A 27054-nucleotide genomic window follows, 5' to 3' on the forward strand; every position below is an offset into this window, starting at 1 on the left:
ATGGCTGAGAACGCTGTCCAGTGGCGTCACGAAGGGAACGAGATAGAGCCAGATCAGGAGGATGTTCCTTAAAGGACGCTTATGCCGCTCCCGCCAGCTTCTTAGCCTTTTTCTTGGCCACGGGGGTGGATTGGCAGCCACGTTGAAGTGCCGGTCCCAGGAGGTTCTGGACCAGCCGGCTGTGCACCCCCTAGGGTGTGCACCCAGGGCGGTCCGCTCCCTCCGCCCCCCGCCCTTGGTATGCCACTAAGTGCTGGTACCCAGATAGGTGTTGGCATTGAATATCTAAGCCTATTCTAGCTGCAGCAGTCAATCGGAAGGAAGGTGATATTATATTTGGGAAAAATACCAACAGAAAAAGTAGGCATAGCTAACAATGAATACCTTTTCCTTAGGCACATTCTTTCATTTTGTAAGCTTATGCAAAATCAATGGGTTAAAAGGACCCATGGATTTTAGCACTCTTTGGACACTGTGAAACTTGCTCTTTGATTTATGAAGTCCCTTGAAACTCATAAACTCTAACCCCTGGATTCTATAAAATAGTGTTTAAAATTGGGTATCGAAATTTGGGTGCAATCATAAGATGGGCACACAACTTAATCAGTTAATGAGCCAATTTACGGCAATAATTGGATGCTGAGGGGAGACAAATTCAAGACGAATACCAGGAAGTTCTGTTTCACGCAGAGAGTGGTGAACACCTGGAATGCTCTCCCCGAAGAGGTTATTGCGCAATCGACCATCCTAGGATTTAAAAGCAAACTAGATGCACATCTCCTTATGAGAGGCATAGAAGGATATGGGTGACTACAAATTATGCCAGGTGTACACCTGGGAGGGCCTCCGCGTGTGCGGATCGCCGGACTTGATGGCGCATCTTATGTTCTTATGCTAACAATTGATGTTAATTGTCAAACATATTTCTACACACTATTCTATAACACTGTGGGTAAGATTCTATAAATGGTGAATAAGTTAAGCACCTAGCACCGTCTAACTGAAATTCACACAGAATTTGTTTAAATTGAACTTAATTGATGTTTTAATTGAACACACCATTAAAAAATCCAAAAACACATTAAAAAACTAATTAAAGCATTGTGCGAATTTTAGTTAGATATCGCCAGGCACTTGGCAACGCCTAAACCCAGGCACCTAGCAACACCTAAATGAAAAGTTGGCATGATTACAGGCAGAGTATAGGTGTGGTTTGAGTTAGGCACCGCTAGGTATCTAACTTAGGTACAGGTAGGCACCTGTATTGTAGGCCCGAAAAACCCTGGTTTAGATTACAGATGCCTAAACTATAGGTGCTTGATTGATATGTGGTAGACACCGTTTTATCTAGGTACCATTTATAGAATCTGGCCCTGTGTGCTCAAATCCCATATGCCCAGATTCTGTAAAATGTACTGTTATCGGCAACTGCCGTGCCAGTCATGAAAGATGGTAAAGGGGATGGAACTCCTCTTATATGAGGAAAGATTAAAACGGTTAGGGCTCTTCAGCTTGGAAAAGAGATGGCTCAGAAAAGATATGAATGAAGTTTACAAAATCCTGAGTGGAATAGAACGTGTACAAGTGGATTGATTTTTCACTCCGTCAAAAATTACAAAGACTAGGGGACACTCGATGAAGTTACAGGGAAATACTTTTAAAACCAATAGGAGGAAATATTTTTTCAATCAGAAAATAGTTAAGCTCTGGAACGCATTGTCAGAGGTTGTGGTAAGAGCGGATAGTATAGCTGGTTTTAAGAAAGGTTTGGACAATTTCCTGGAAGAAAAGTCCATAGTCTGTTATTGAAACATGGGGGAAGCCACAGCATGATCTGGATCGGTAGTATGGAATGTTGTTTCTCCTTGGGTTTTGGCTGGATATTAGGGACCTGGATTAGCTACCGTGAGAACGGGCTACTGGGCTTGATGGACCATTAGTCTGACCCAGTAAGGCTATTCTTATGTTCTTATGCAATGGTACCGTTTACTAAATTATGGCTATGTGAAAGGTAGACACCGAAAATCTAGGCCAGGGTTTTCAAGGCCTACATTTCCGGTGCCTACCTCTCATGAGAATCATGTCCATAGAGACACCTAATGCCACTGTAGTGTTAGATGTCATAAGGCGTTTCAGAAGATGTAGTAATGATGCTGTTTTTGGAGGCACCCATAGGCGCCTCCATTTTTTAAAATGGTATTTAAATTGGTTTTTAATCAGTGCAGCCAATTAGTACGCCAATTAAATCAAAACCTATTAAGTTAGGTGACGGTAGGGCGCCTACTGCTGCCTATCTTTGGGCACCATTTTTAGAATCAGGCCCATAGTGCCCAAAAGGAAGCATGGTCATGAAAGGAGCATGGGCAAATCAGGGGCTTTCTGAAAATCTGCATACAGTATTATAGAATACCAGGGATGCATGCCCAAATTGGGTGCCAGAAATTACACCTGGTTTCAGCAGTCGTAAATCTGTCACCCAAATTTGGGTGTAGGAATTGATGCCATGTGCTTTTCTATAAAGGGTGCATAATCTGATTCATCCTTTATAGAATAATGTTGGGCTCAAATTTGAGTGCCACTTACTAAATGTAGTCCTATCTCAAGAACCGGCCTCAAAATCATGGAGGCTTAACTAAAGAGCACAGTGACTTTAATAAGATGAGGTGCCTAATAATGATCTTCCGTCGAAAAGGATCATAAACACAAGGCTTAATAATACCCTTTTCTCAGCTATAGCCCCTCAAATCTGGAATTTATTACCGGCTCAGTTGAGGGAAGAAAAAAATCCTAGATAAATTCAAAGGGAAACTAAATAGTTTCCTGTTTAAGGATGCTTTTGAATCATTATCCTTACGAGGCTTTCACTCATAGATATGTTTAATCCTTATGTTTTTTCCTGTTTTGTTCTCTCCTATATTGATTGTAGTTCCTCCAGTTTCCCTCGTTTTATAATAGAGTATACTTGCTGTCTGTGTTCACGTCATTGTCTACCAAAACAATTTGTTTGTCTCTCCCATTTATATTGGGCATCGCTTTGAAATTTTGAAAAAGCAATTTAATCATATTTTAAATAAACTTGAAACTTGTTATTAATACAGCATGCTTTCTCAAAGTAGCAATTGTGCAAACTGTTAATATTAATAATTAATATTGCGACATTCCCAGGAGAGAAGATTAAAAATGATTTTGAAAACTTGATCAGTATTTAATACATCATAACCTACATACAACAGAAGTTTCAAAACAGATACAAATCAATTCTACATGTGCTGTAATGTAAGAAGGAAATGTACCAATGCAATAATTGTGTAAGAAATGTTTGTACAAAAAAATGTTAAAAGTTTAAACAGCAATTAAAAGTTAAAGAAACATCATAATCACACTCTTTCCTCACTTTTAATATATATAATTTTTTTTCTCACAGAGTCTCCCATTGATCCCAATGTCTTTCTTGCCCGAACGGTGTCCAATGTAATCTGTTCCATTCTCTTTGGAAGGCGATTTGACTATGAGGATAAAAGACTCTTGACCATTGTCACGTCAATCAACCGCAACTTTCAGATTATGAGCAACCCCTGGGGAACGGTCAGCATACTCTACTATCTTTTTGTCATGTGTCTACCCTTATAATATTGCAACTTAACCCTTTATTGTTTTGTTAATCTGCTCAACATTTCCACTGCTTTGTAAAAAGAGATTTTGTTCTCACTAAACTCTGAATTTCCCCAAAGTCAACACCTCTCTAAACCAGGGGTGTCAAAGTCCCTTCTCGAGGACCGCAATCCAGTTGGGTTTTCAGGATTTCCCCAATGAATATGCATGAGATCTATTTGCATGCACTGCTTTCATTGTATGCCAATAGATCTCATGCATATTCATTGGGGAAATCCTGAAAACCCAACTGGATTGCGGCCCTCGAAGACCGACTTTGACACCTGTGGCCTAAACCATGAGAAGGCTTTTGTCCATTGAGGGGTGAGTCTAATGTTCATGCACTAACTTTTTCATCTATTGATCTCTCTTCCCACTTCTCAAGAGACAATTTGTTATCAAGTTTTATTTAAAATTTGATAAAACGCTTATAAAAAATTTCTAAGCAATTTGCATTAAAAAAGAAAGTTAAGGCAAAAGCACATAACCAAATTGATACAAAACTATCACTTACGGGAGGTTAAGGAAGGAAGGTAGAACTACAATTTGATAGAGAAAAGTAACATAACTGGATAAAACATTAGGGATGGCTTAGTAGCAGCCTAGGGAAGGCTGGTTCGTAACTGAGATTGACTTAACTGAGCATCTGTAGTTTATCTCTGAAATTTAAGTCTTTTAAAGGTGTCGTTATAAAGAAAGCTTTTCAGGGAGCTTTGAATCTGTCTAATTGCATTTCTTTTCTGATTTAGGATGGTAAGTAGTTCCATATTTGTGGTGCAGATACTGGAAAAAATATTAAATAGCATAACTTTATTCTTCTATACCGCCACAATCAAACGATTTCTATGCGGTTTACACTGAAGAGAACTGGACAATCAGTGAAATACAAAATACAAATAGCAAAAGTACAACCTGTTTCTTAAAATATTCAGAATAAAATTATTGCAATTAGTACGATTTCTGTTTAGGAAATAAATCTATCAAACAGTACAGTCTTAATTTCTTTCCAGAATGCACCATAGGTCAACCTGGCTCCATTGATATAATTGCCTACTGCTGTTTACTTGCTTGAAACATAAAAGTCCTATTGAAAAAGGACCTGTATTTACAACCAGTGATCTTTGGATAGGCAAATAAATTACAATTTCTGGTTATCCTTGTAGGGCTGTATAGCATGAAATGAGATAGAAGATAGGTAGGGGCTGCTCCCCAGACCCACTTAAAGCAAATGCAGGAAAACTTAAATATTACTAGTGCCTCCATCGGCAACAAGTACAGCAGTCTATAATAGGGACTAACATGATCGCTTTTCTTCAGCCCAAATATCAGATGGACAGCTGTATTCCGTACTATTCTCAATTTTCTCAAGGTTTTTTTTAGGTACACTCAAATAAACGATATTGCAGTAGTCCAATAAAGATAGAACCAATGACTGCACCAATAATCTAAAAGATAGAGAATCCAAATGGTCTCGTATTAATTACTTTTAAAGATGAAATAGATAGTAGATTAGGTGTGTGGAGGTTACTTTTTGTTCTGTTTCTACTTTGTTTAGTTGGTTGGAGGTAGTTCATATCTCTTATGGCTTTGTTTCATGCATATTATTGTTTGATTTGGTTTGAGGCACATTCTGTAGGCAGTCAATCGGCACTGGCGCCGCTCCTCCTCGCCAAAGTCTCACGGCACACTAGTGTGCCATGGGACACAGTTTGCGATACACTGTTATATAGAACTAGTGTTTAAGCCCGTTACATTAACGGGTGCTAGAATATATGGCTGTCTGTCTTTCTTTATTTATGTCTCTCTCCCTGCTCCTGTCTCTTTCTTCCTTTCTTTCTGTCTCTCTCCCTCCTGCAATTTTTTTCTCTCTCTCCTTGGCATCCTTTGTCTGTCTGTCTTTCTTTCTGTCTCTCTCTGGTCCCCTGTCTGTCTTTATTTCTGTCTGTCTCAATCCCTAGCCTCCTTTGTCTGTCTGTATTTCTTTCTGTCTCTCCCCCCCCCCCCACTTTCCTTTGCAGAAGCAGCAGTGATATTTCCCTTCCCCTCCAGATCCCTGTGAAGTAGTAGCAGCATTTTCCCCCACCCACCCCCCATTCCCTTCTCTTCCCCCCCCCACCACACTTTCCTTTGCAGAAGCAGCAGTGGTATTTCCCTTCCCCTCCAGGTCCCTGCTGAATCAGTAGCAGCATTTTCTCCCACCCCCATTCCCTTCTCTCCCCCCCCCACTTTCCTTTGCAGAAGCAGCAGTGATATTTCCCTTCCCCTCCAGATCCCTGTGAAGTAGTAGCAGCATTTTCCCCCACCCACCCCCCATTCCCTTCTCTCCCCCCCACCACTTTCCTTTGCAGAAGCAGCAGCGGTATTTCCCTTCCCCTCCAGGTCCCTGCTGAAGCAGTATCAGCATTTTCTCCCACCCCCCATTCCCTTCTCTCCCCCCCACTTTCATTTGCAAAAGCAGCAGTGATATTTCCCTTCCCCTCCAGATCCCTGTAAAGTAGTAGCAGCATTTCCCCCCCCCCCCCCCCCATTCCCTTCTCTTCCCCCCCCCCACTTTCCTTTGCAGAAGCAGCAGCGGTATTTCCCTTCACCTCCAGGTCCCTGCTGAATCAGTAGCAGCATTTTTTCCCACCCTCCATTCCCTTCTCCCCCCCCCCCACTTTCCTTTGCAGAAGCAGCAGTGATATTTCCCTTCCCCTCCAGATCCCTGTGAAGTAGTAGCAGCATTTCCCCCCCATTCCCTTCTCCCCTCCCCCACCACTTTCCTTTGCAGAAGCAGCAGCGGTATTTCCCTTCCCCTCCAGGTCCCTGCTGAAGCAGTAGAAGCATTTTCCCCAACCCCCTATTCCCTTCTCTTACCGTGAGATGCCCTGCTCCGTTCTGCCCCTCCCCCTTCCCTTCCCGCGTGCTGGCCTGCTGCGACTGAAGGTGTTTTTTCGGCGGCTCTTCTCACGATCCCCATGGTGGCTGATCCTCCTGTTCAAAGCGGCCTGCTGAGGTTCGCGGCTGGCTGTAACGAACCTCGCAGGCCGCTCTCCAACTCGGTAGCATGTTCCCTCTAACGCGATCGCGTCAGAGGGAACATGGTACCATGTGGAGAGCGGCCTGCGAGGTTTGTTACAGCCAGCCGCGAACCTCAGCAGGCCGCTTTGAACAGGAGCGGTAGCGGTTGTTGTGGGAAAGGGGGGAGTCGGCGACGTGCAGGCCGCTGTGAACAGGAGCGGCAGCAGCGGCAGGACCATGAGCCCTCCTCCCGCCATCTGCCGCCAGCGTCACTCCTGTTGCCCGATGCACCTAACTGGGGCATACGCCTCAAGCCGCGGCCATGGACGGACACAGCACACATCAGGTCCCCACAGGAGATGAGCCGCCGCTGCTGACGGCCAAGGTAGGCTGGGAAGAAGGCTGGGGACTCACGCATGCGCTCTCATGCGGCCACGGAACTACAGATCATGGAAGCACACAAATAGGAGTGCGCATGCGCGAGTTAGCCTTTTATTATATAGGATATGGCCCTAAGTGATCAGCAGAGGCACATGAGGCCTTATCACCTACAAAATGGGTAATGGTAATTGCACACATACTAATTTTTTTAATGGCAACATCAGCAAGTAATAAGTTGTAACAAATTACTGAGAAGTTTTTGTTGCACCAGTTGTGGGTTTCTAAGCATAGCCCTTAATGAAGCTATCTACGGTAAGTGAAACAGATTGGCCAACATATCAAGTTTATTTAAAATTTTGTTAGACCGCCTATACAATGTTTCTAAGCGGTATAGAATAAAATTTTTGGTATACATATATACAAAATACAAAAGGCTATAATACTAAAAAACAAACGGGTACAATAGGTAAAGGGGAGAACTACATTATAGAAGAGAAAAGTAACAAAGGTAAACAACAAAAGGTAAGGGGTAAAAGATCAGATTTAAAAATGTGAGAAGTTCACAGGGCATCCTTAATAGGATGGTTATTTGTCAAAGGAGTCTTTGAATAAAAAAGACTTTAATTTTGACTTAAATCGGGTCAAAGACATTTCCTCCCTTATATACAGAGGCGTGGCATTCCATAGAGAGGGTGATGTTCCTGAAAATATAGATGTGTTCATTGTGTTGATATGATTTATAGATGGAATACATAGGAGATGCTGTGAAGCTGATCTGAGTGATCTGGAAGGGCTGGAAGGGATAAGATATCTGTTTATAAATTCTGGACAGTGTCTTGAAGGTTAGAAGGAGAATTTTGTATGAAATTCTGTGATTAATAGGGAACCAGTGAGCTTTCATTAATAATGGGGTGACATATTTTTATGAAGATGTTTACAATATAAGTCATGTTGAAAACTCACAAGAGTTTTGTGGTTGCTTATATGAATTATAATTATTAATATAAATTACAAAAAATGCACAAGGTTTTTTTGACCTATAAGAATACCTACAGCCCATTAACTTTCTCATTCACAAAAGCTGCCAGCACAGGCAAGCGCAATAAATGCTCTGACGCCCACAGGAATTGAATGAGCGGTGGAGCATTTGCCAGGTGGTACTTGGCTGTGCGGCTTTGTAAAAGCGTGTTGAGAATTTTGAAACCCGGGAATTATGAGATCATTTTCCCACATTTAAAAATTATTTTTTCAGCAGTAAATCACCTGGTTCATAATATTTGTGTTATTTTCATATATTTTATTGAACTTAAGCTCTGGCTTTTACAAAGCTGCAGTAGAGGTTTCTACTGTGGGCCAGCGAGGTAAACGCTCCGACGCTCATAGAATTCTATGAACGCCGGAGCATTTACCTCACTGGCCCATGATAGAAACCTCTACCATGGCTTTCTAAAATGAGCCCTTGGTTTGTTTCCATTTGTTGGACTGAATTAACCTTAGAGAATGGACAGTAATATAAAAAATGGGAACAGGCCATTTTTATGGCTGCATTAAAAATGGCCTGACTGCATTGCATAGTTAAAACCCATACAAGTTTAGTTTATGGTTTATGTTTATAACCCACCCTTATCCAGAGTGGAGAACAATCATACATGCACAATAAAATAAAATCTCACACACTAAAATTTTTTTTTTAAAAAACACCTAATGTACAAATTTACAAATGTTCCATCGTGCTTCCTTTCAATGATCCTGGACAGTTTTCATAAATCAGATCAGTCCAAGCTAAGCAAAAGTCTCATGCAGCAAATACTGCTACAGTTAAGGCCGGCATTGGACAGACTTGCATGGGCTGTGTCCCATATATGGTGATTCGGTATAGGATGGGCTGGGGTAGGCATTGATGTGAACTCCACTAATATGGAACATAGTAACATAGTAGATGACGGCAGATAAAGACCCGAATGGTCCATCCAGTCTGCCCAACCTGATTCAATTTAAATTTTTTTTTTTTTTCTTCTTAGCTATTTCTGGGCGAGAATCCAAAGCTTTACCCGGTACTGTGCTTGGGTTCCAACTGCCGAAATCTCTGTTAAGACTTACTCCAGCCCATCTACACCCTCCCAGCCATTGAAGCCCTCCCCTGCCCATCCTCCTCCAAACGGCCATGCACAGACACAGACCGTACAAGTCTGCCCAGTAACTGGCCTAGTTCAATCTTTAATATTATTTTCTGATTCTAAATCTTCTGTGTTCATCCCACGCTTCTTTGAACTCATTCACAGTTTTACTCTCCACCACCTCTCTCGGGAGCGCATTCCAGGCATCCACCACCCTCTCCGTAAAGTAGAATTTCCTAACATTGCCCCTGAATCTACCACCCCTCAACCTCAAATTATGTCCTCTGGTTTTACCATTTTCCTTTCTCTGGAAAAGATTTTGTTCTACGTTAATACCCTTTAAGTATTTGAACGTCTGAATCATATCTCCCCTGTCTCTCCTTTCCTCTAGGGTATACATATTCAGGGCTTCCAGTCTCTCCTCATACGTCTTCTGGCGCAAGCCTCCTATCATTTTCGTCGCCCTCCTCTGGACCGCCTCAAGTCTTCTTACGTCTTTCGCCAGATACGGTCTCCAAAACTGAACACAATACTCCAAGTGGGGCCTCACCAATGACCTGTACAGGGGCATCAACACCTTCTTCCTTCTACTGACTACGCCTCTCTTTATACAGCCCAGAATCCTTCTGGCAGCAGCCACTGCCTTGTCACACTGTTTTTTCGCCTTTAGATCTTCGGACACTGCCGAAATCTCTGTTAAGACTTACTCCAGCCCATCTACACCCTCCCAGCCATTGAAGCCCTCCCCTGCCCATCCTCCTCCAAACGGCCATGCACAGACACAGACCGTACAAGTCTGCCCAGTAACTGGCCTAGTTCAATCTTTAATATTATTTTCTGATTCTAAATCTTCTGTGTTCATCCCACGCTTCTTTGAACTCATTCACAGTTTTACTCTCCACCACCTCTCTCGGGAGCGCATTCCAGGCATCCACCACCCTCTCCGTAAAGTAGAATTTCCTAACATTGCCCCTGAATCTACCACCCCTCAACCTCAAATTATGTCCTCTGGTTTTACCATTTTCCTTTCTCTGGAAAAGATTTTGTTCTACGTTAATACCCTTTAAGTATTTGAACGTCTGAATCATATCTCCCCTGTCTCTCCTTTCCTCTAGGGTATACATATTCAGGGCTTCCAGTCTCTCCTCATACGTCTTCTGGCGCAAGCCTCCTATCATTTTCGTCGCCCTCCTCTGGACCGCCTCAAGTCTTCTTACGTCTTTCGCCAGATACGGTCTCCAAAACTGAACACAATACTCCAAGTGGGGCCTCACCAATGACCTGTACAGGGGCATCAACACCTTCTTCCTTCTACTGACTACGCCTCTCTTTATACAGCCCAGAATCCTTCTGGCAGCAGCCACTGCCTTGTCACACTGTTTTTTCGCCTTTAGATCTTCGGACACTATCACCCCAAGGTCCCTCTCCCCGTCCGTGCATATCAGCTTCTCTCCTCCCAGCATATACGGTTCTTTCCTATTATTAATCCCCAAATGCATTACTCTGCATTTCTTTGCATTGAATTTTAGTTGCCAGGCATTAGACCATTCCTCTAACTTTTGCAGATCCTTTTTCATATTTTCCACTCCCTCTTCGGTGTCTACTCTGTTACAAATCTTGAGGAACATGAGGAACAAAACATGAGGAAATTACTGGCCAGACTTTATAGTAGATATCCTGCAAACAACGGGATGGTTGATAGGCTGGAGTGAACTTGGAAGGCAACTTCAGCATTTGGAACCTAGGACAATACCAGACTTTACAGTCTACGGCCTAGATATAACAAATCATGTATTTTTAAAATGAGGTCTTTATCTGCTGTCATTTACAGTTACTATGTTTAGCTGTTTCTTGATCGTAGATGGTACCGTGGCTGTGTTAGGCCACTCTTCAAGGTAATATGTAAAAATAAAACAAAAACATGAAGGAAAAAAACTAATACCCTTTTTACTGGACTAAATGAATGTAGTTTATGATTATCTTGCGAAGGTAACCCCCTTCTGATCTGAGGAAGAAGGGTCTATCTTCGAAAGCTAATCATAAACTGCATTTAGTCCAATAAAAAAAGTATTTTTTTTTCTTTATGGTTTTTTGCTGTATTTTCTACATATTACCTTAACCATAGAAAAATTACCCCTCCTTTACAAAGCCGCACTAGCGTTTTAAGCGCTAGCCATGGTGGTAACAGCTTGGACACTCAAAGGAATTTTATGAGCATCGGAGTGTTACTGCAGTGGCTGGCTCTAAAACCGCTAGCATGGCTTTGTAAAGGAGGGGGTTAATCTGCTTCTTTAAATCCACAGGCAATTTGTTCCATCCATAAGAATCAGCTATTGAGAAAGTGCTCGTCTGTACATAAGAACATAAGAGCATAAGCAATGCCTCTGCTGGGTCAGACCTGAGGTCCATCTTGCCCAGCAGTCCGCTCACGCGGCGGCCCAACAGGTCCAGGACCTGAGCAGTAATCCTCTATTTATACCCTTCTATTCCCTTTTCCAGCAGGAAAATGTCCAATCCTCTCTTAAATCCCAGTACTGTATTCTGCCCTATAACGTCCTCTGGAAGCGCATTCCAAGTGTCCACCACACGTTGGGTAAAGAAGAACTTCCTGGCATTTGTATTGAATCTGTCCCCTTTCAACTTTTCCGAATGCCCTCTTGTTCTTTTATTTTTTGAAAGTTTGAAGAATCTGTCCCTCTCTACTCTCTCTATGCCCCTCATGATCTTATAAGTCTCTATCATATCCCCTCTAAGTCTCCTGTATTTTATTTAATCTCCAGCAGTGATACTGAAAGAATGCTAGCGAGGAGGTGCTAAGGCCACTTTTTACAGCAGCTTAGTAAAAGGGCTCCTACGTTTGTAATTTATGGACCACAGGGGCAAAAATGCTTAAACTAAGAACATGATATATGCTCACATTTCTTGCAAACAGCAAAGAAGGCAAGAGAGATGTCCTAATAACCAAATAACAGTTTATTGTTTAAAAGCATTGCATCCCAAAAAGAATCCAAGTTTCAATATAAGGCTATACCTTCATCAGGGGACACTGAGTCTTTCTGAATCTTGGATCCTTATTGGGACCACAGTAAGGCAAGTCCTTCTCTTTGCTTGTTTCGTATTTCTTGCACAACACATTTTTACAAAAGAATGATTTTATATTTCTTTTGCTCTTTTTAGTTATATAATATTTACCCATATATTATGGATTACTTGCCGGGCCAGCACAAGAAGATCTTTTCCAATTTTGATTTGATAACAGAAATTATTAGGAAAGAAATTAAATCTCATCAAGAGACCCTGGATCCCGCCAACCCTCGAGATTACATAGACTGTTTCCTTATTAAAATGCAGCAGGTAAGGTTTAAGAAAGCAGGCGTTCATTTGCATAGAGTTTATAAACCTAACCTTGGGAATTTGAGTCTTAAATTAGCCCCTTTGAAAACTGCCTGGGGGTTGAGCACTGGTTTCATGATGGGAGTATTTTATTGTCAGTAGAGATGTGCAAAGAAATTGTGGTTTATTTTTGGATATTCTTGAAAAATTTCTTGACTTTGGGGTGGTTTTTATATGTTCAGATATTTATTTTTTAATCAAGTATACCGCTTAGATAATTTATAAAAGGTATATCAAATTTATTTATTGTGTTTTAAAGTTTCATAATTTACAAACCAAGTACCGTATTTTCACGCAAATAACACGCACCCGTATAAAACGCGCACACGTGTATAGCGCGCAGAAATCACGATGATAAGCACAAAAACTTTGGTATAACGCGCTCACGATTATACCGCGCATGCTGCCCGACTCTCCGTTCACCCCCCTGACTTCCGTGCACTGCCCCGCCTCTCCGTGCGCTGTCCCGACTCTCCGTTCACCCCCCCTGACTTCCGTGCACTGCCCCGACTTTCCGTGCGCTGTCCCGACTCTCCGTTCACCCCCCCCTGACTTCCGTGCACTGCCCTGAATTTCCGTGCGCTGTCCCGACTCTCCGTTCACCCCCCCTGACTTCCGTGCACTGCCCCGCCTCTCCGTGCGCTGTCCCGACTCTCCGTTCACCCCCCCTGACTTCCGTGCACTGCCCCGCCTCTCCGTGCGCTGTCCCGACTCTCCGTTCACCCCCCCTGACTTCCGTGCACTGTCCCCCCTTGAAGGTCTGTCCCCATCCTGAAAGCCTGATGCCCCCCCCCCGACGTCCGATACATCCCTCCCCCCGAAGGACCGCCGACTCCCCAACAATATCGGGCCAGGAGGGAGCCCAAATCCTCCTGGCCACGGCGACCCCCTAACCCCACCCCGCACTACATTACGGGCAGGAGGGATCCCAGGCCCCCCTGCCCTCGACGCAAACCCCCCCCCCCCCAACGATTGCCCCCCCCCCCAAGAACCTCCGACCGCCCCCCCAGCCGACCCGCGACCCCCCCTGGCGACCCCCACGACCCCCCCACCCCCCTTCCCCGTACCTTTGGTAGTTGGGCCAGAAGGGAGCCCAAACCCTCCTGGCCACGGCGACCCCCTAACCCCACCCCGCACTACATTACGGGCAGGAGGGATCCCAGGCCCTCCTGCCCTCGACGCAAACCCCCCTCCCCCCCAACGACCGCCCCCCCCAAGAACCTCCGACCGCTCCCCCAGCCGACCCGCGACCCCCCTGGCGACCCCCACGACCCCCCCACCCCCCTTCCCCGTACCTTTGGTAGTTGGCCGGACAGACGGGAGCCAAACCCGCCTGTCCGGCAGGCAGCCAACGAAGGAATGAGGCCGGATTGGCCCATCCGTCCTAAAGCTCCGCCTACTGGTGGGGCCTAAGGCGCGTGGGCCAATCAGAATAGGCCCTGGAGCCTTAGGTCCCACCTGGGGGCGCGGCCTGAGGCACATGGTCGGGTTGGGCCCATGTGCCTCAGGCCGCGCCCCCAGGTGGGACCTAAGGCTCCAGGGCCTATTCTGATTGGCCCACGCGCCTTAGGCCCCACCAGTAGGCGGAGCTTTAGGACGGATGGGCCAATCCGGCCTCATTCCTTCGTTGGCTGCCTGCCGGACAGGCGGGTTTGGCTCCCGTCTGTCCGGCCAACTTCCAAAGGTACGGGGAAGGGGGGTGGGGGGGTCGTGGGGGTCGGCCAGGGGGGTCGCGGGTCGGCTGGGGGGGCGGTCGGAGGTTCTTGGGGGGGGGACGGTCGTTGGGGGGGAGGGGGGTTTGCGTCGAGGGCAGGAGGGCCTGGGATCCCTCCTGCCCGTAATGTAGTGCGGGGTGGGGTTAGGGGGTCGCCGTGGCCAGGAGGGTTTGGGCTCCCTTCTGGCCCGATATTGTCGGGAAGTCGGCGGTCCTTCGGGGTGGGGGTGCTAGTGGTCCTGCCGGGGGGGGGGATGTATCGGACGTCGGGGAGTCGGCTGGGCAAGAGGGCTTGGGCTCCCTCTTGCTCCGATCGTGGATGCGGGTGCGGGTGGGAGCGCGTGCGAGTGGTCGTTCGGGGTGGGGGTGCGAGTGGTCCTGCTGGGGGGGTGAATCGGGCGTCGGGCGGGGTGGGAACTATGTTTGAAAACTTTCGTATACCGCGCTCACGCATATAACGCGCGAGGGGTATGCGCGGTAGGTAAAAACGCGTATAACGCGCGCGTTATATGCGTGAAAATACGGTAAATAGGCACTTGTACAGAAAGTGAATTAATGAAAATAATACTACATACATTGTAAATCATACCTTAATACCATTTACAAAGAGTTTAAAATTAAGAAAAAAAGAGGATTAACTAAGTCACTCAAGTCCTCAACCTAGGATTCCAAAATTACACATAGATGAAAAATAAAGGAAAATATATTATAATTTAGCAAGATAGCTACAGATAGTGCTAAAGTATGAGCATCTCTTTAACTATTGAGCACTTGATTTTCCTTCATTCAGTCGAGACATTGCCAAGAAAGCACTTAATTGTTAAGGTTCAAAGAAAACATATTTAACTGAATGGTGGCAAATAATGCACTTGCAAGGGTGTCTCAAGTAGAATGTTGCCCCCAGTGAAGTGACTCCTGGTCTCAGGAGAAGAAATTCTCTACGACGCCTTTGAGTTTCCCTTGAAAGATCGGGAAACATTTGAATTTTACACCCAAGAAATTCTTTCTGTTTATTTTTGAAGAAAAACCTCAATAACCACATTTTATCAGTCGAAAGAGCTAATGTTAATATCATTGTGGATGGTATAGCAATATCTCTGTCTGATGTTTCCGAGATTTCCGATACATTTAATGGTGCTTGATCAGTTACTTTAATCTGTAATTTATTCCCTCCTTTATGAGGTAAATAGTAAACTTGGAAAAAATGTGGCAATGTTTCCTCTGGAATTTGTAGAGTTTCCACTAGGTATCTCCTAAGCATCTCCCTAGGAGTTACCATAGTTAATCTTGGAAAGTTAATTAATCTCAAATTATTATTCCTTGCGCTGTTCTCTAATATTTCTAACTTTTTCCTAAAATTCACTTGATCTTTAACAAGAGTCTGTTGTACTTGCTTAGTTATTGATAAGTCCTGGTCAAGCTTCTGGACAGAAGATTTTGAAACGGTCAGATCCTCTTTTAACGCCTTAAGCTCTTTAGTGTGTTGAATCAATTTTACTTCAACATATTGGAAATTAGGGCTAATAGTCTTTGTAAAGTTAGTAATTAAATCCCATAAGGACTCAAGAGTCACTTGTGCTGGCTTTTCCAAAATTAAAAGCCTTTGCTGAGTATAGAAATGCTCACCGTCTGTAGAAGCTGATTCTTGACTTTGTTCCAGCTGAAAGGAAGTGGGGGGGGGTAAAAGAGGGGGACAGATGCTAAATGGAAGGGAATAGAGGGGAATAGATGCTGGAAGGAAGTGGGAAGGAGAGAGAAAAAAGGGCATATGCTGGATTGGGGAAGAGTTAGATACTGTAAGGGGTGAGGGAAAGAGGTGGCAAGCTCTAGGTAGACACAATGAAAGATCGAAATTGAGGACTGAATAGTAAGAAAGAATTTAGACAGAGGCAGAAAATAAACTGAGAAGGAAGACCAGGGAAGAAGAAGAAAAAAAACCTAACAAATTTTTAGATTGAATCAGATTGGGCAGACTGGATGGACCATTCGGTCTTTATCTGCCGTCATCTATTATGTTATGTAATGCTCAAAACCTTTCCCTATAAAGGAGCATTCAAGACCTAGACCTTGAGCTTTACCTAAACTTCACAGCTTGCCCTCTCGTTCATCCCTTCCCTACCATCTCTTTATTTTAGCAATGTAACCCTACCCTTTCCCCATTTGTGTCTGATGTAGTTGTTCATGTGATTTGTCTATGTATTTGCGTTTATATCTCTTACAATTTTGTTGTTTTTAATTCTTAAAGATATGTAATGTTGTAAATTACTTTGGAAATGAAAAGCGGTATATCAAGTCATAATAAACTGAAAACACAATACTGGCCCCTCCCAGGTTCAAATGGTCTTGTTCTGGGCGTTTGGGACTTAGATGAATTTTGGGTTGAAAATGTGGTATAAAGATAGATGTACTGGTGGTCTGGATGAACAACGGCCTGGACATCCAGATAGACAAGTTAAAAAAAAAAAAATTCTAGATGTATTTTTAAAGAATGGACATTTTACCACTGCTGACTTTGGGCGTCTAGCAACATACGTCTGAATCGGACTTAGACGTTTCTTTTGATTATGCCCCTCCATGTATGCAGTCCTTTTCTAAATTTCACTAACATAAACTGCAATGGGTAGAACAATGGTGTTTAGCTATTTTATTTATTTTAATTAAACATATTTATTGCAAATTCAGCAGCTGCTGGTCAATGAGATTTGCCTAGGTTGCACTCATAGTATTTATTTATTTAATTTTCTATACCGTTCTCCCAAGGGAGCTCAGAACGGTTAATATTAATTTATTCAGGGACTAAAGCATGTTTCCCTGTCTGTCCCGGTGGGCTCACAATCTACCTAAGGTACCTGAACAATGGGGGGATTAAGCAACTTGCCCAGGGTCACAAGGAGCAGCATGGATTTGAACCCACAACCCCAGGGTGCTGAGGCTGTAGCTTTAACCACTGCGCCACACACACTCCCCACTATAAAATGTATTATTTCTTTTTATTTGGATTTATTTATCACTTTTTTGAAGAAATCCATCTAAGACAATGTACAGCAAGAATAAGTTGAATATAGTCAGTAGCAGGGTAGTCTTTAATGAGGATCATTGAACAATGGTAGAAATGCAGGGTGTCACTGGAATGTAATAGCACGTGAAAATTTGGGAGATAACAGATAAATGACTGCAAAGTTAAGGGACAGAATGGAATTTTCTTTATTTACTCACTTATATAAACTTTTTCTTCAGGAGACTCGGGTTGAAGATCCTTCATTCTATAATGAGTCCTTGGTAATGAGCACAGAAAACTTGCTTTTTGGTGGAACAGAAACGGTCAGCACAACCTTAAGATATGGATTCCTGATTTTGATGAAATATCCAGAAATAGCAGGTACTGTTCAAATAGGCATTTTAAAATGAAAGGAACAAGAAGAAACTTTCAGGCCACAATTAAAAATGACTTATGTAGTTAGCAGAGGGTACCAACTGCATTAGTAGAAGTTATTTACAAAGCAGTATTAGGTGTTTAACATCGGTTTTAACATACCCTGGGCACATACAAAGCAATCCTATAACAGGGCACTTACAATTAGGTGCCACAAGGTGCTTGATAGGAGGACCTTATATAAAGAAATGTAAATTTCTATTTTTCTTTATATAATAGTAGCTTAATAGAGCCCAATACAGTTCAAGCTCCTATTGCTAACCTATAAGTGTGTTCATTCTGCTACCCCTCAATATCTCTCCTAAGAGCATAAGAATAGTCGGTGCTGGGTCAGACCAGTGGTCCATCGTGCCCAGCAGTCCGCTCACGTGATGGCCCTCTGGTCAAAGACCAGCACCCTAACTGAGACTAGCCCTAGCTGTGTACGTTCTGGTTTAGCAGGAACTTGTCTAACTTTGTCTTGAATCCCTGGAGGGTGTTTCCCCCTATGATAGACTCCAGAAGAGCATTCCAGTTTTCTACCACTCTCTGGGTGAAGAAGAACTTCCTTATGATCGTATGGAATCTATCCCCTTTCAATTTTAGATAGTGCCCTCTCGTTCTCTCTACCTTGGAGAGGGTGAACAACCTGTCCTTATCTACTAAGTCTATTACCTTCAGTACCTTAAATGTTTCGATCTTGTCCTCTCTCAATCTCCTCTGTTTGAGGGAGAAGAGGCCCAGTTTCTCTAATCTTTCACTGTACGGCAACTCCTCCAGCCCCTTAACCATCTTAGTCACTCTTTTCTGGACCCTTTCAAGTAGTACCGTGTCCTTCATGTAAGGCAACCAGTGCTGGATGCAGTACTCCAGGTGAGGGTGCACCATGGCCCGGTACAGCGGCATGATAACCTTCTCCGATCTGTCCTCTCTTCTCTCTCCTTATATACCTCCGTTCCACAGATCAGCTGCTCTTAGCTGTATCCTTCTCCTCCACTGTCAATTCCAGACTTTGTTCCTTTCATCTAGCTGCCCCCTATGCTTGGAATAAATTACCTGAGTTTATCCGACAAGCCCCTTCCCTTCCCTTATTTAAAAGCAGACTGAAAACCCACCTTTTTAATATAGCCTTCAATCCATAACCCCATTCCCCACTGCCCACCAACCTAGCCCTCAGATTAACTGTTCCCCTTAACTGTATCCATGACATCCTGTTTGTCTGTTTAGATTGTAAGCTCTTTCAAGCAGGGACTGCCTTCTTTGTGACTCTGTACAATGCTGCGTACGTCTGGTTGCACTACAGAAATAATTAATAGTAGTAGCAGTACATACATGAAAACACTTATGCAAAGCAGAAAACATCAAGAAGGGATGACCAAAAAGAAAGAAGGGAAACCAAAATGACAATGGCATCATTTATTGAATAAAAATAGATTCAAAAACTTCAAATGTACAAGTGTGTTTTGAAAAGTTTGGTTTAAAAGCAAGTTAAACAACGTAGTCTCCATTGAGGGCTATACATTTAGTCCAACAAGTTTCCATTTTTTTGTATCGTAGGGAAAATAGGTTTTGTCAAACTCTGCAAAATACTCATTGACGGCATTGAAGACTTAATGGACTGTGGTACTATCTCATGGAAATTTACCAAACTTTTCAAACCACCCTCATAGAAGGATTTGATTGCCTGCATTAGGATTCCATAAACTAAACATCAAGAATAAAAATGCACATAAATATGGAAACCAAAAGATAAATATAAAAATATGAACATAGAAACCATGACCAAGTGCAAACAAATAAACATAAATAAAATATTGCATTAATCTGTCAAATACATGAATATATAAAAGATAAAATAATATATATACTACAAATATGGGTATGAACAAAAAGTATGTATATAAATACAGTATATCCAAACCATATAAACAAATATTATTATTATTATTACTATTATCAATATTAGTAAGCCTAAAAATGGACAAAGAATACACTGGATTCTTTTTTCTTTGCCGAGCCATAGAACTTTGGTCTTCCCCTCTGTTTGTTTGCAAACACCTATGTCAGTCATAGTACTGATATAACTGTGGGGACTTAAATGCTGAAGATATGTGCACGGTATATAGAAATATAGAAACATGATGGCAGATAAAGGCCTAATGGCCCATCCAGTCTGCCCTTCCCCACCATCCACTATCTTCTCTTCTCCCTAAGAGATCCCACATGCCTGTTCCACGCTATCTTGAATTCAGATACAGTCTTCATCCTAACCACTTCCACTGGGACCACGCATCAACCACCTTTTCTGTAAAGAAGTATTTTCTTACATTACTCCTGAGCCTGTCACCTCTTAACTTCATCCTATGCCTTCTCCTTCTAGAAATTTCCTTCATTTGAAAAAGACTCACCTTCTGTACATTGATGCCACAGAGATATTTAAACATCTCTCTCATATCTATCCTCTAGAGCAGTGGTTCCCAACCCTGTCCTGGAGGAACGCCAGGCCAATTGGGTTTTCAGGCTAGCCCTAATGAATATGCATGAAGCAAATTTGCATGCCTATCACTTCCATCATATGCAAATCTCTCTCATGCATATTCATTAGGGCTAGCCTGAAAACCCAATTGGCCTGGTGTTCCTCCAGGACAGGGTTGGGAATCACTGCTCTAGAGCAGAAGTGGGCAACTCCGGTCCTCGAGGGCCGGAATCCAGTCGGATTTTAGGATTTCCCCAATGAATATGCATGAGATCTTTTTGCATACACTGCTTTCAATACATATTCATTGAGGAAATCCTGAAAACCCGTCTGGATTCCAGTCCTCGAGGACTTGAGTTGTCCACTCCTGCTCTAGAGTATACATATTAAGTTCTCTAAGTCTGTCCCAATACAATTTATAATAAAGGCTACTAACCAACTTTGTAGCAGCCCTTTGGACCAACTCCATTCTATTTATATCTTTTTGAAGGCATGGTCTCCAAAATTGCACCTCACCAAAGACTTATACAGTGGCATTATTACTTCCCTTTTCCAACTGGCCTTCCCTCTCTTTATGCACCCAAGTATCTTCCTGGCTTTGACCATTGCCTTTTCTACCTGTTTTGCCACCTTGAGATCATCAGACACAATCACCCCAAGTCCTGCTCTTCTTCTGTGTACAAAATTTTCTCTCCTCCTATACTATACCTTTCTCCTGGATTTTTGCAGCCCAAGTGCATGACCCTACATTTTTTAGCATTAAATCTTAGTTGCCACTTGTTTGACCGTTCTTCAAGCTTCACCGGATCCTGCATCATGTCATCCACACCCCTGGGGTGTCTATCCTATTACAGAGCTTGGTATCATACACAAAAAGCAAACTTTGCCAGACAGTCCTTCTGCAATATCACTCACAAAGAAGTTAAATAGAGCCGGCTTAAGGACAGACCCCTGTGGCACTCCACTAGCAACATCGTTTTTCTCTGAGCAGCCTCCATTTATCACTACCCTTTGTCTCCTTCCACTTAGCCAGCTTTAAATTCAGTTTGTCACTTTAAGGTCCATACTGCATGCATTCAGTTAATTTATCAATCTCCTTTGCGACAACATGTCGAAAGCTTTGCTAAAGCACTCCTCCCATATCCAATTGTGTGGTCACCCAGTGAAAGAAATGAATCAGATTTGTCTGACAACACCTGCCTCTCGTAAAACCATGCTGCCTCGGGTACTGCAGTCCATTGGATTCTAGAAATCTCACTACCCTCTGTTTAAGAAGCATTTTAAAAATTGTTTTCATTTGTACATTGTAAACCACTTTTATCCTTTTTTGTGCTGTATATGTGGTATATAAGGTTTTCCATTCGTTCACTAACTACCAAGGTCAAACTAACTGGCCTGTGATTCCCAACTTCCTTCTTACTTCCACTCTTGTGCAGAGGAACCACATCTTCTGGGACCACACCAGTCTCTAAGGAAGCATTAAAAAGATGAGACAACAGAGCCGCCAAAACCTCTCCGAGTTCCTTGAGTACCCTGGGATGTATTCTGTCAGGCTCCATCGCCTTGTCTATTTTTAATCTAGCTAACTCCTCACAAACACAGTCTTCTGAAAATCTTTCTGAATCCACTACACTTTTCTGCAGTCCTACCCACGGTCTTTCATCTAAAAAACACAGAACAGAAATAATTGTTAAGCAGTTCAGCCTTATCTTTATCGGTTTCTGCATATTTGTCCCCTTCACTCTTAAGCCCCGCTATGCCATTTTTACACTTCTTCCTATCACTTACATATACAAAATATATTTTGTCCCCCAAATTTACCATATTGGCTATCTTTTCTTCCATTTGCATCTTTGCTTTTTTGACAGCTTTTCCCACGTCTCACAGCTTTTCCACATATTTTTGCCTATCTTCCTCTTTCTGTGACATCTTGTAATTTATGAAGGCTATCCTTTTTTTCTCACCTTTTCAGCTACTGAATTGGAGAACCTAAGTGGCCTTTTTTTCTTTTTACCTTTTATGAACCTTAACATAAAGATTTGTCGCCTTCAGAATAACTCCTTTCAGTTTCACTTACTGCTTTTCTACTTCATTCAGCTAACTCCTCCTTGAGGTATTCCCCCATCTTGACAAAATTCGTTCTTTTGAAGTTTAGAACCTTCAAATTTGAGTAAGTCCTCTCATCCCTCATTTTAATATTGAACCTCACCATTCTATGTTCACTAGATACCAGATGATCACCCACTGTAACCTCAGAAACACTTTCCCCATTTGTAAGCACCAAGTCCCAGGGCTATGAAGTCGCTTTTGAAACGTTCAGTGGGATGCCTAACAGTATCATTTGCGCCAACATGGATAAACAGCATAGGATAACTGTCTTTAGGCTTGATAAGTATGAAGCCCAACCTTGCCCCATCCAGGCTCCACCCCATGTGAATATGTACTATCCAAGATGTACCCATGTTTACAGAATAGTGTTTAGGTGACATATTGGCATGCATGTGCATTTGGTCGCTACACATGTAAATTTTAGCATCTATGTTATGGAATTGCCCAAAGAAAAAACAAGTTCTGTGAGAATGACCAATGCACATAAGCCAGGATAAGAATAAATAAATCCTTAATTTGGTTGATTGGAATATAAGAACCCAAAGATATACAGATGCCAAATTTGATTGTGATGGATCCAACACAGGCTGTGTTTCAGCTCACATGCCTTCATCAGGGATACTGTTATATAACAGTTAAATACAGCACAAAAGAAAGTGGATAAAAAAAATGTGGTACCTGGATGAATGCAGGAAAAGACAAATAGGGCCATCACACATAAAAAATAAAAAAGTGTCTTTAATAAAAAAAATCAATCAAAAGGCTGTAACTAATATTCAATACATAACAGGCAGTATAGTAAAAGAGGACCCAACTTGGTTCATGTTTCGGCACTGTGCCTTCCTCAGGAGTCTATATGATTTGGAAGTTTTGAACTAAATGCAGAACAGAGTCAAAGCAAGAACCAAACAACACAGTAATTAATACAGCACAGCTTACACTATAGTGTCGAAACTTGGACCATGTTGGATTCTTTTGAACCATACTGCCTGTTATGTATTGAACATTGGTTACAGCCTTTTGATTGATTTTTTTTTTTTAAGACACTTTTTATTTTTGTGTTAGCCCTATTTGTCTTTTCCTGCATTGATCCAGGTACCACATATTTTTTTCCACTTTCTTTTGTGCTTTTAATTTTGTGGATTCCACTCACCCCCTTTTTTTTGTTGTTTGATGTTCCACAATTAAATACAGTATATCACAATCAGTGACGATACATCTACAAAAAGGTAGATTCCTTAGAGTTGGCCCATAGAGGGAACTTCTATACAGAGACATCTAATTGGAGTCTATTCTATAAAGGAAAGCAGGTGCTACATTCCTTTAAAAAATGCTAGCTTAACCGGATCTATATATACTTTATTCTTATTTATTTATTTATTAATTTTTATTTATTTCCTACCCTACTAGAAAGCTCAGGGCGGGTAACAGAAGAACAAACACAGATTCTGAGAACGAGCTAACAGAAAAATTGGGAGGGAGGTGAAAGAAAGACCTTTTTTCAGATAGATCTATCTAGCTGCTAGTCTTAGCCAGTCAGCTGCTGAATATTGGTGGTGACCAGCTATGTCATGTGACATAACCAGTCACCAGCCAATCCGAGAAGCTGGATATTTAGTGGGAGATGGCTAGCTATCTCCCGCTGAATATCAGTGGTACTTAGCTGGCCAGGGTCTATTCCCAGCTGGTTACGTACTGCTGAATATCAGGGATTAAAAATATACTTTGGAAGAAAGGTGAGAGATAGGAGATATGATAGATATTTACATGCCTCCATGGCATAAGTATATAGAATATAGCAAAAAAAAAAAAAAAAAAGCAAAGGGTCTAAGGGCTCCTTTTACTAAGGTGCACTAGCGGTTTTAGTGCGTGCTTAGCGCGTGCAAGATGCTAACGCCTCCATAGAGCTTGCATTTGTATTTTTCATTTAGCGCGGGGTTTGCGCGCGCTAAAAATGCTAGCGCACCTTAGTAAAAGGAGCCCTAAATGTCTTTATTGGCCCAACACGAGCCATGTTTCAGCATACAATGCCTGCATCTCGGCCAATGAGCAAAATATGATTACCAAACTTCGGGGTTCAAAATCAGTCCTAAAGCTGAAGCATGGAAGGTAATCTCTTAGACCTGTATTGCTTCAGGAGGAAAGTAAAAGTGAAAGTAAAGAATATACAAGACAGGGCTCTTTCAATTGAAAGGAAGCTCGGGACCAAAGTTTCATAGGATAAAGATGAAAGGAATAGTCTAAGGAAATATTTCTTTATGGAAAGCTGGAGGATGAATGGCACAGTCTCTCATTGGAGGTGATAGAGATGAGGACTGTGTTTGAGCTCAAGAAAGTGTGGGACAAGAATCTTTGGAGAGAAGAAGGGATTGTACAGCTGGATATGATCTTTACCTGCCATTATTTCTATGGTTGTTCCTATATTTCATGTCTGTGGTAAATTTAAAAGCTCATGATTGGGTCAAAATGTTGTTTTCTTGGCAGATAAAATACAGAAGGAGATTGACAACGTGGTAGGGCGAGATCGCTGTCCATCTATAGATGACAGAAGCAAGATGCCATTTACAGAGGCTGTCATCCATGAGATAATGCGTTTTGCTGATGTAATCCCCCTAAGCCTGCCTCATGCGGTATCAAAAGATACATCATTTCGAGGATACAAGATCCCCAAGGTACCAGTGGGTCTCTTGAACTTAGGCGGGAGTCTTTAGGAGAAGAGATCGTGGAAGAAAACTGATGCATTCATCTTCCCCTAATCCACACTAAATTTCAAAATGAACATACCTCAAAAGTTCCTAGATAAAACATTTGTATAGAAGTGGTTGGATAGGTGGAGGGGGTAGAGAGAAGGTTTCCTAGTCTAGGCAACATGCAAACACCATGTACTGGAAATATAATTGGGCCTAGCAATATCCTCCAAATAGGGCTAAATGTAGGTCCCCATCATAAAAAATTAAAGAGAGATTGGATTAGAAAACAAAGCAGCAGTGGAGAAGTTTGTGGTTGAAAAGACATGTTGTGCTTATAGGAAAAGGAGAAACCTGGTGCAAGACTGAGCAGAGAAATGAGTTTAGAAAATAGAGGAGTGAGCTAGCAAAGCTAACAAGAAGAGAAGTCTGTTGTGCATAGAGTTTTAATTACAAGCTGTGGCCAGCTGCAGGACCATAGGCCCACCAATAAGATAAGGTAGAGGGAAAGAGGGAGACTGAGACACTAGTGAGCCTCCGTCACTGGTAATGAGGTCTGGATTTTCTTTTTATTGTTTACAGGGCACGCATGTCATCCCTTTGCTTACATCAGTGCACTATGACCCATCTCAGTTTAAAATCCCCAAAACATTTCACCCCGAAAATTTCTTGGATGAAACTGGCTCTTTTAAGAAGAATGATGCTCTAATGCCCTTTTCTGCAGGTAAGGTTTTGCATTTCTTTGCATCAAAGACAAGAGTTCCAGCATCTCATTCTATAACTGGGCAATATACTGTATACACAGGGAAAGCAATAATGATATTGCGGGGCCTAGTTTGCAGTATGTTAATTTCACAATTTATATTCCACTACTTTCAGACAATGCAACTGTACAGTGCTGACTACAGGTACAATACAGATATTGCTTCAAATTTGGAAGGGGGTAGTTATTATAGTGCATTATGGCTCTGACATGCATTATTTGCCCTTAAATGTGTGTTAGAGGAGCAATAACATGCGCTATATTACTATTGTTGCAGGGTGTTCTTTTTTTTACCACTATAGCCAGTGGCGTACCAAGGGTGGGGTGGGGGGACGGGCCGCCCCGGGTGCATGCCCTAGGGGGTGCACAGCCGGCCGGGTCCGGAACCTCTTGGGATCTGCATTTCAGCGTGGCTGCCGGTCCACCCCTGCAGCCAAGAAATAGGCTAAGAATCCAGCGGGAGCAGCAAAAGCGTCCTTTAATGAACACCCTCCCGTTCTGGCTCTATCCCGCCCCCTTCATGACGCCACTGGACAGCATTCTCAGCCATTGATCAACCTGAGAATGCAGTCCGGTGGCATCATGAAGGGGGCAGGATAGAGCCAGATCGGGAGGGTGTTCCTTAAATGATGCTTTCAATGCTCCCATCAGTTTCATAGCCTTTTTCAAACCGTAGCAGTGGCGTACTAAGGGCAAGGGTAGGGGGGTGGAAGAGTTTCCTAAGGAAGAATTGGAGAAGAGTTATATATAAACATTAAGAATAGCCATACTGGGTCAGACCAGTGGATACATCTAGTCCAGTTTCCTGTTTCCAACAGTGGCCAATCCACATCACAAGTACCTGGCAGAAACCCAAGCAGCAGCAAGATTCCATACTACCAATCCCAGGGCAAGCAGTGACTTCCCACATGTCTATCTCAATAGCAAACTATGGACTTTTTCTCCAGGAACTTGTCCAAACCTTTTTAAAATCCGGCTATGCTACACACATCTTCTGGCATTTGCATACACAGTTTTGCAACTTCAAGAATATGTACCAGTTCAGCATGGATGTCAATCAACCACTAGGCAGCGCAGATAGAATTGCACTTAGCGGCTCCAAAATTGACTTAGGCCCCAGTAGGGGTTAATGCTGCCTAAGATACCAGTAGTTGTGGAGATTGGATCAATCTGTCAGAATAGAACTTTTTATTAGTCAAAAGCGTCTATATACAAAAAGCTCTTAAGGGCGCCTTTAAATCTCTCCAGGGTAGTCTCTTCTCTCTAATGAAGTGGTAAATAATTCCATATTTGGGACGCTGTAACTGAAAAAATTTATGTTTGTCTTGTACAGTGGTACCTCGGTTTACGA

At 42.7% G+C, this 27054-nt stretch overlaps 2 protein-coding genes across 3 annotated transcripts in view; one reads left to right on the forward strand and one right to left on the reverse strand.

Moving 5' to 3' along the window:
- Window positions 1–17560, reverse strand: part of LOC117366083 (cytochrome P450 2F2-like) — a 124802-nt gene extending 107242 nt beyond the window's left edge. The window contains exon 1 of the mRNA XM_033957171.1: window positions 17473–17560. The gene's annotated coding sequence lies outside the window, so the exon portion shown is untranslated. The remainder of the gene's footprint in view (window positions 1–17472) is intronic.
- LOC117366084 (cytochrome P450 2F3-like) overlaps window positions 1–27054 on the forward strand; it is a 62691-nt gene that overhangs the window by 33530 nt on the left and 2107 nt on the right. For both annotated transcript variants that reach the window (XM_033957173.1, XM_033957174.1), the window contains exons 5-9: window positions 3425–3585; window positions 12327–12503; window positions 17494–17635; window positions 24738–24925; window positions 25523–25664. In XM_033957173.1, the coding sequence (XP_033813064.1) occupies window positions 3425–3585; window positions 12327–12503; window positions 17494–17635; window positions 24738–24925; window positions 25523–25664 (810 nt within the window). The remainder of the gene's footprint in view (window positions 1–3424; window positions 3586–12326; window positions 12504–17493; window positions 17636–24737; window positions 24926–25522; window positions 25665–27054) is intronic.

This window comes from Geotrypetes seraphini, chromosome 8 (assembly GCF_902459505.1).
Source record: "Geotrypetes seraphini chromosome 8, aGeoSer1.1, whole genome shotgun sequence".
NCBI classification, from domain to species: Eukaryota; Metazoa; Chordata; class Amphibia; order Gymnophiona; family Dermophiidae; genus Geotrypetes; species Geotrypetes seraphini.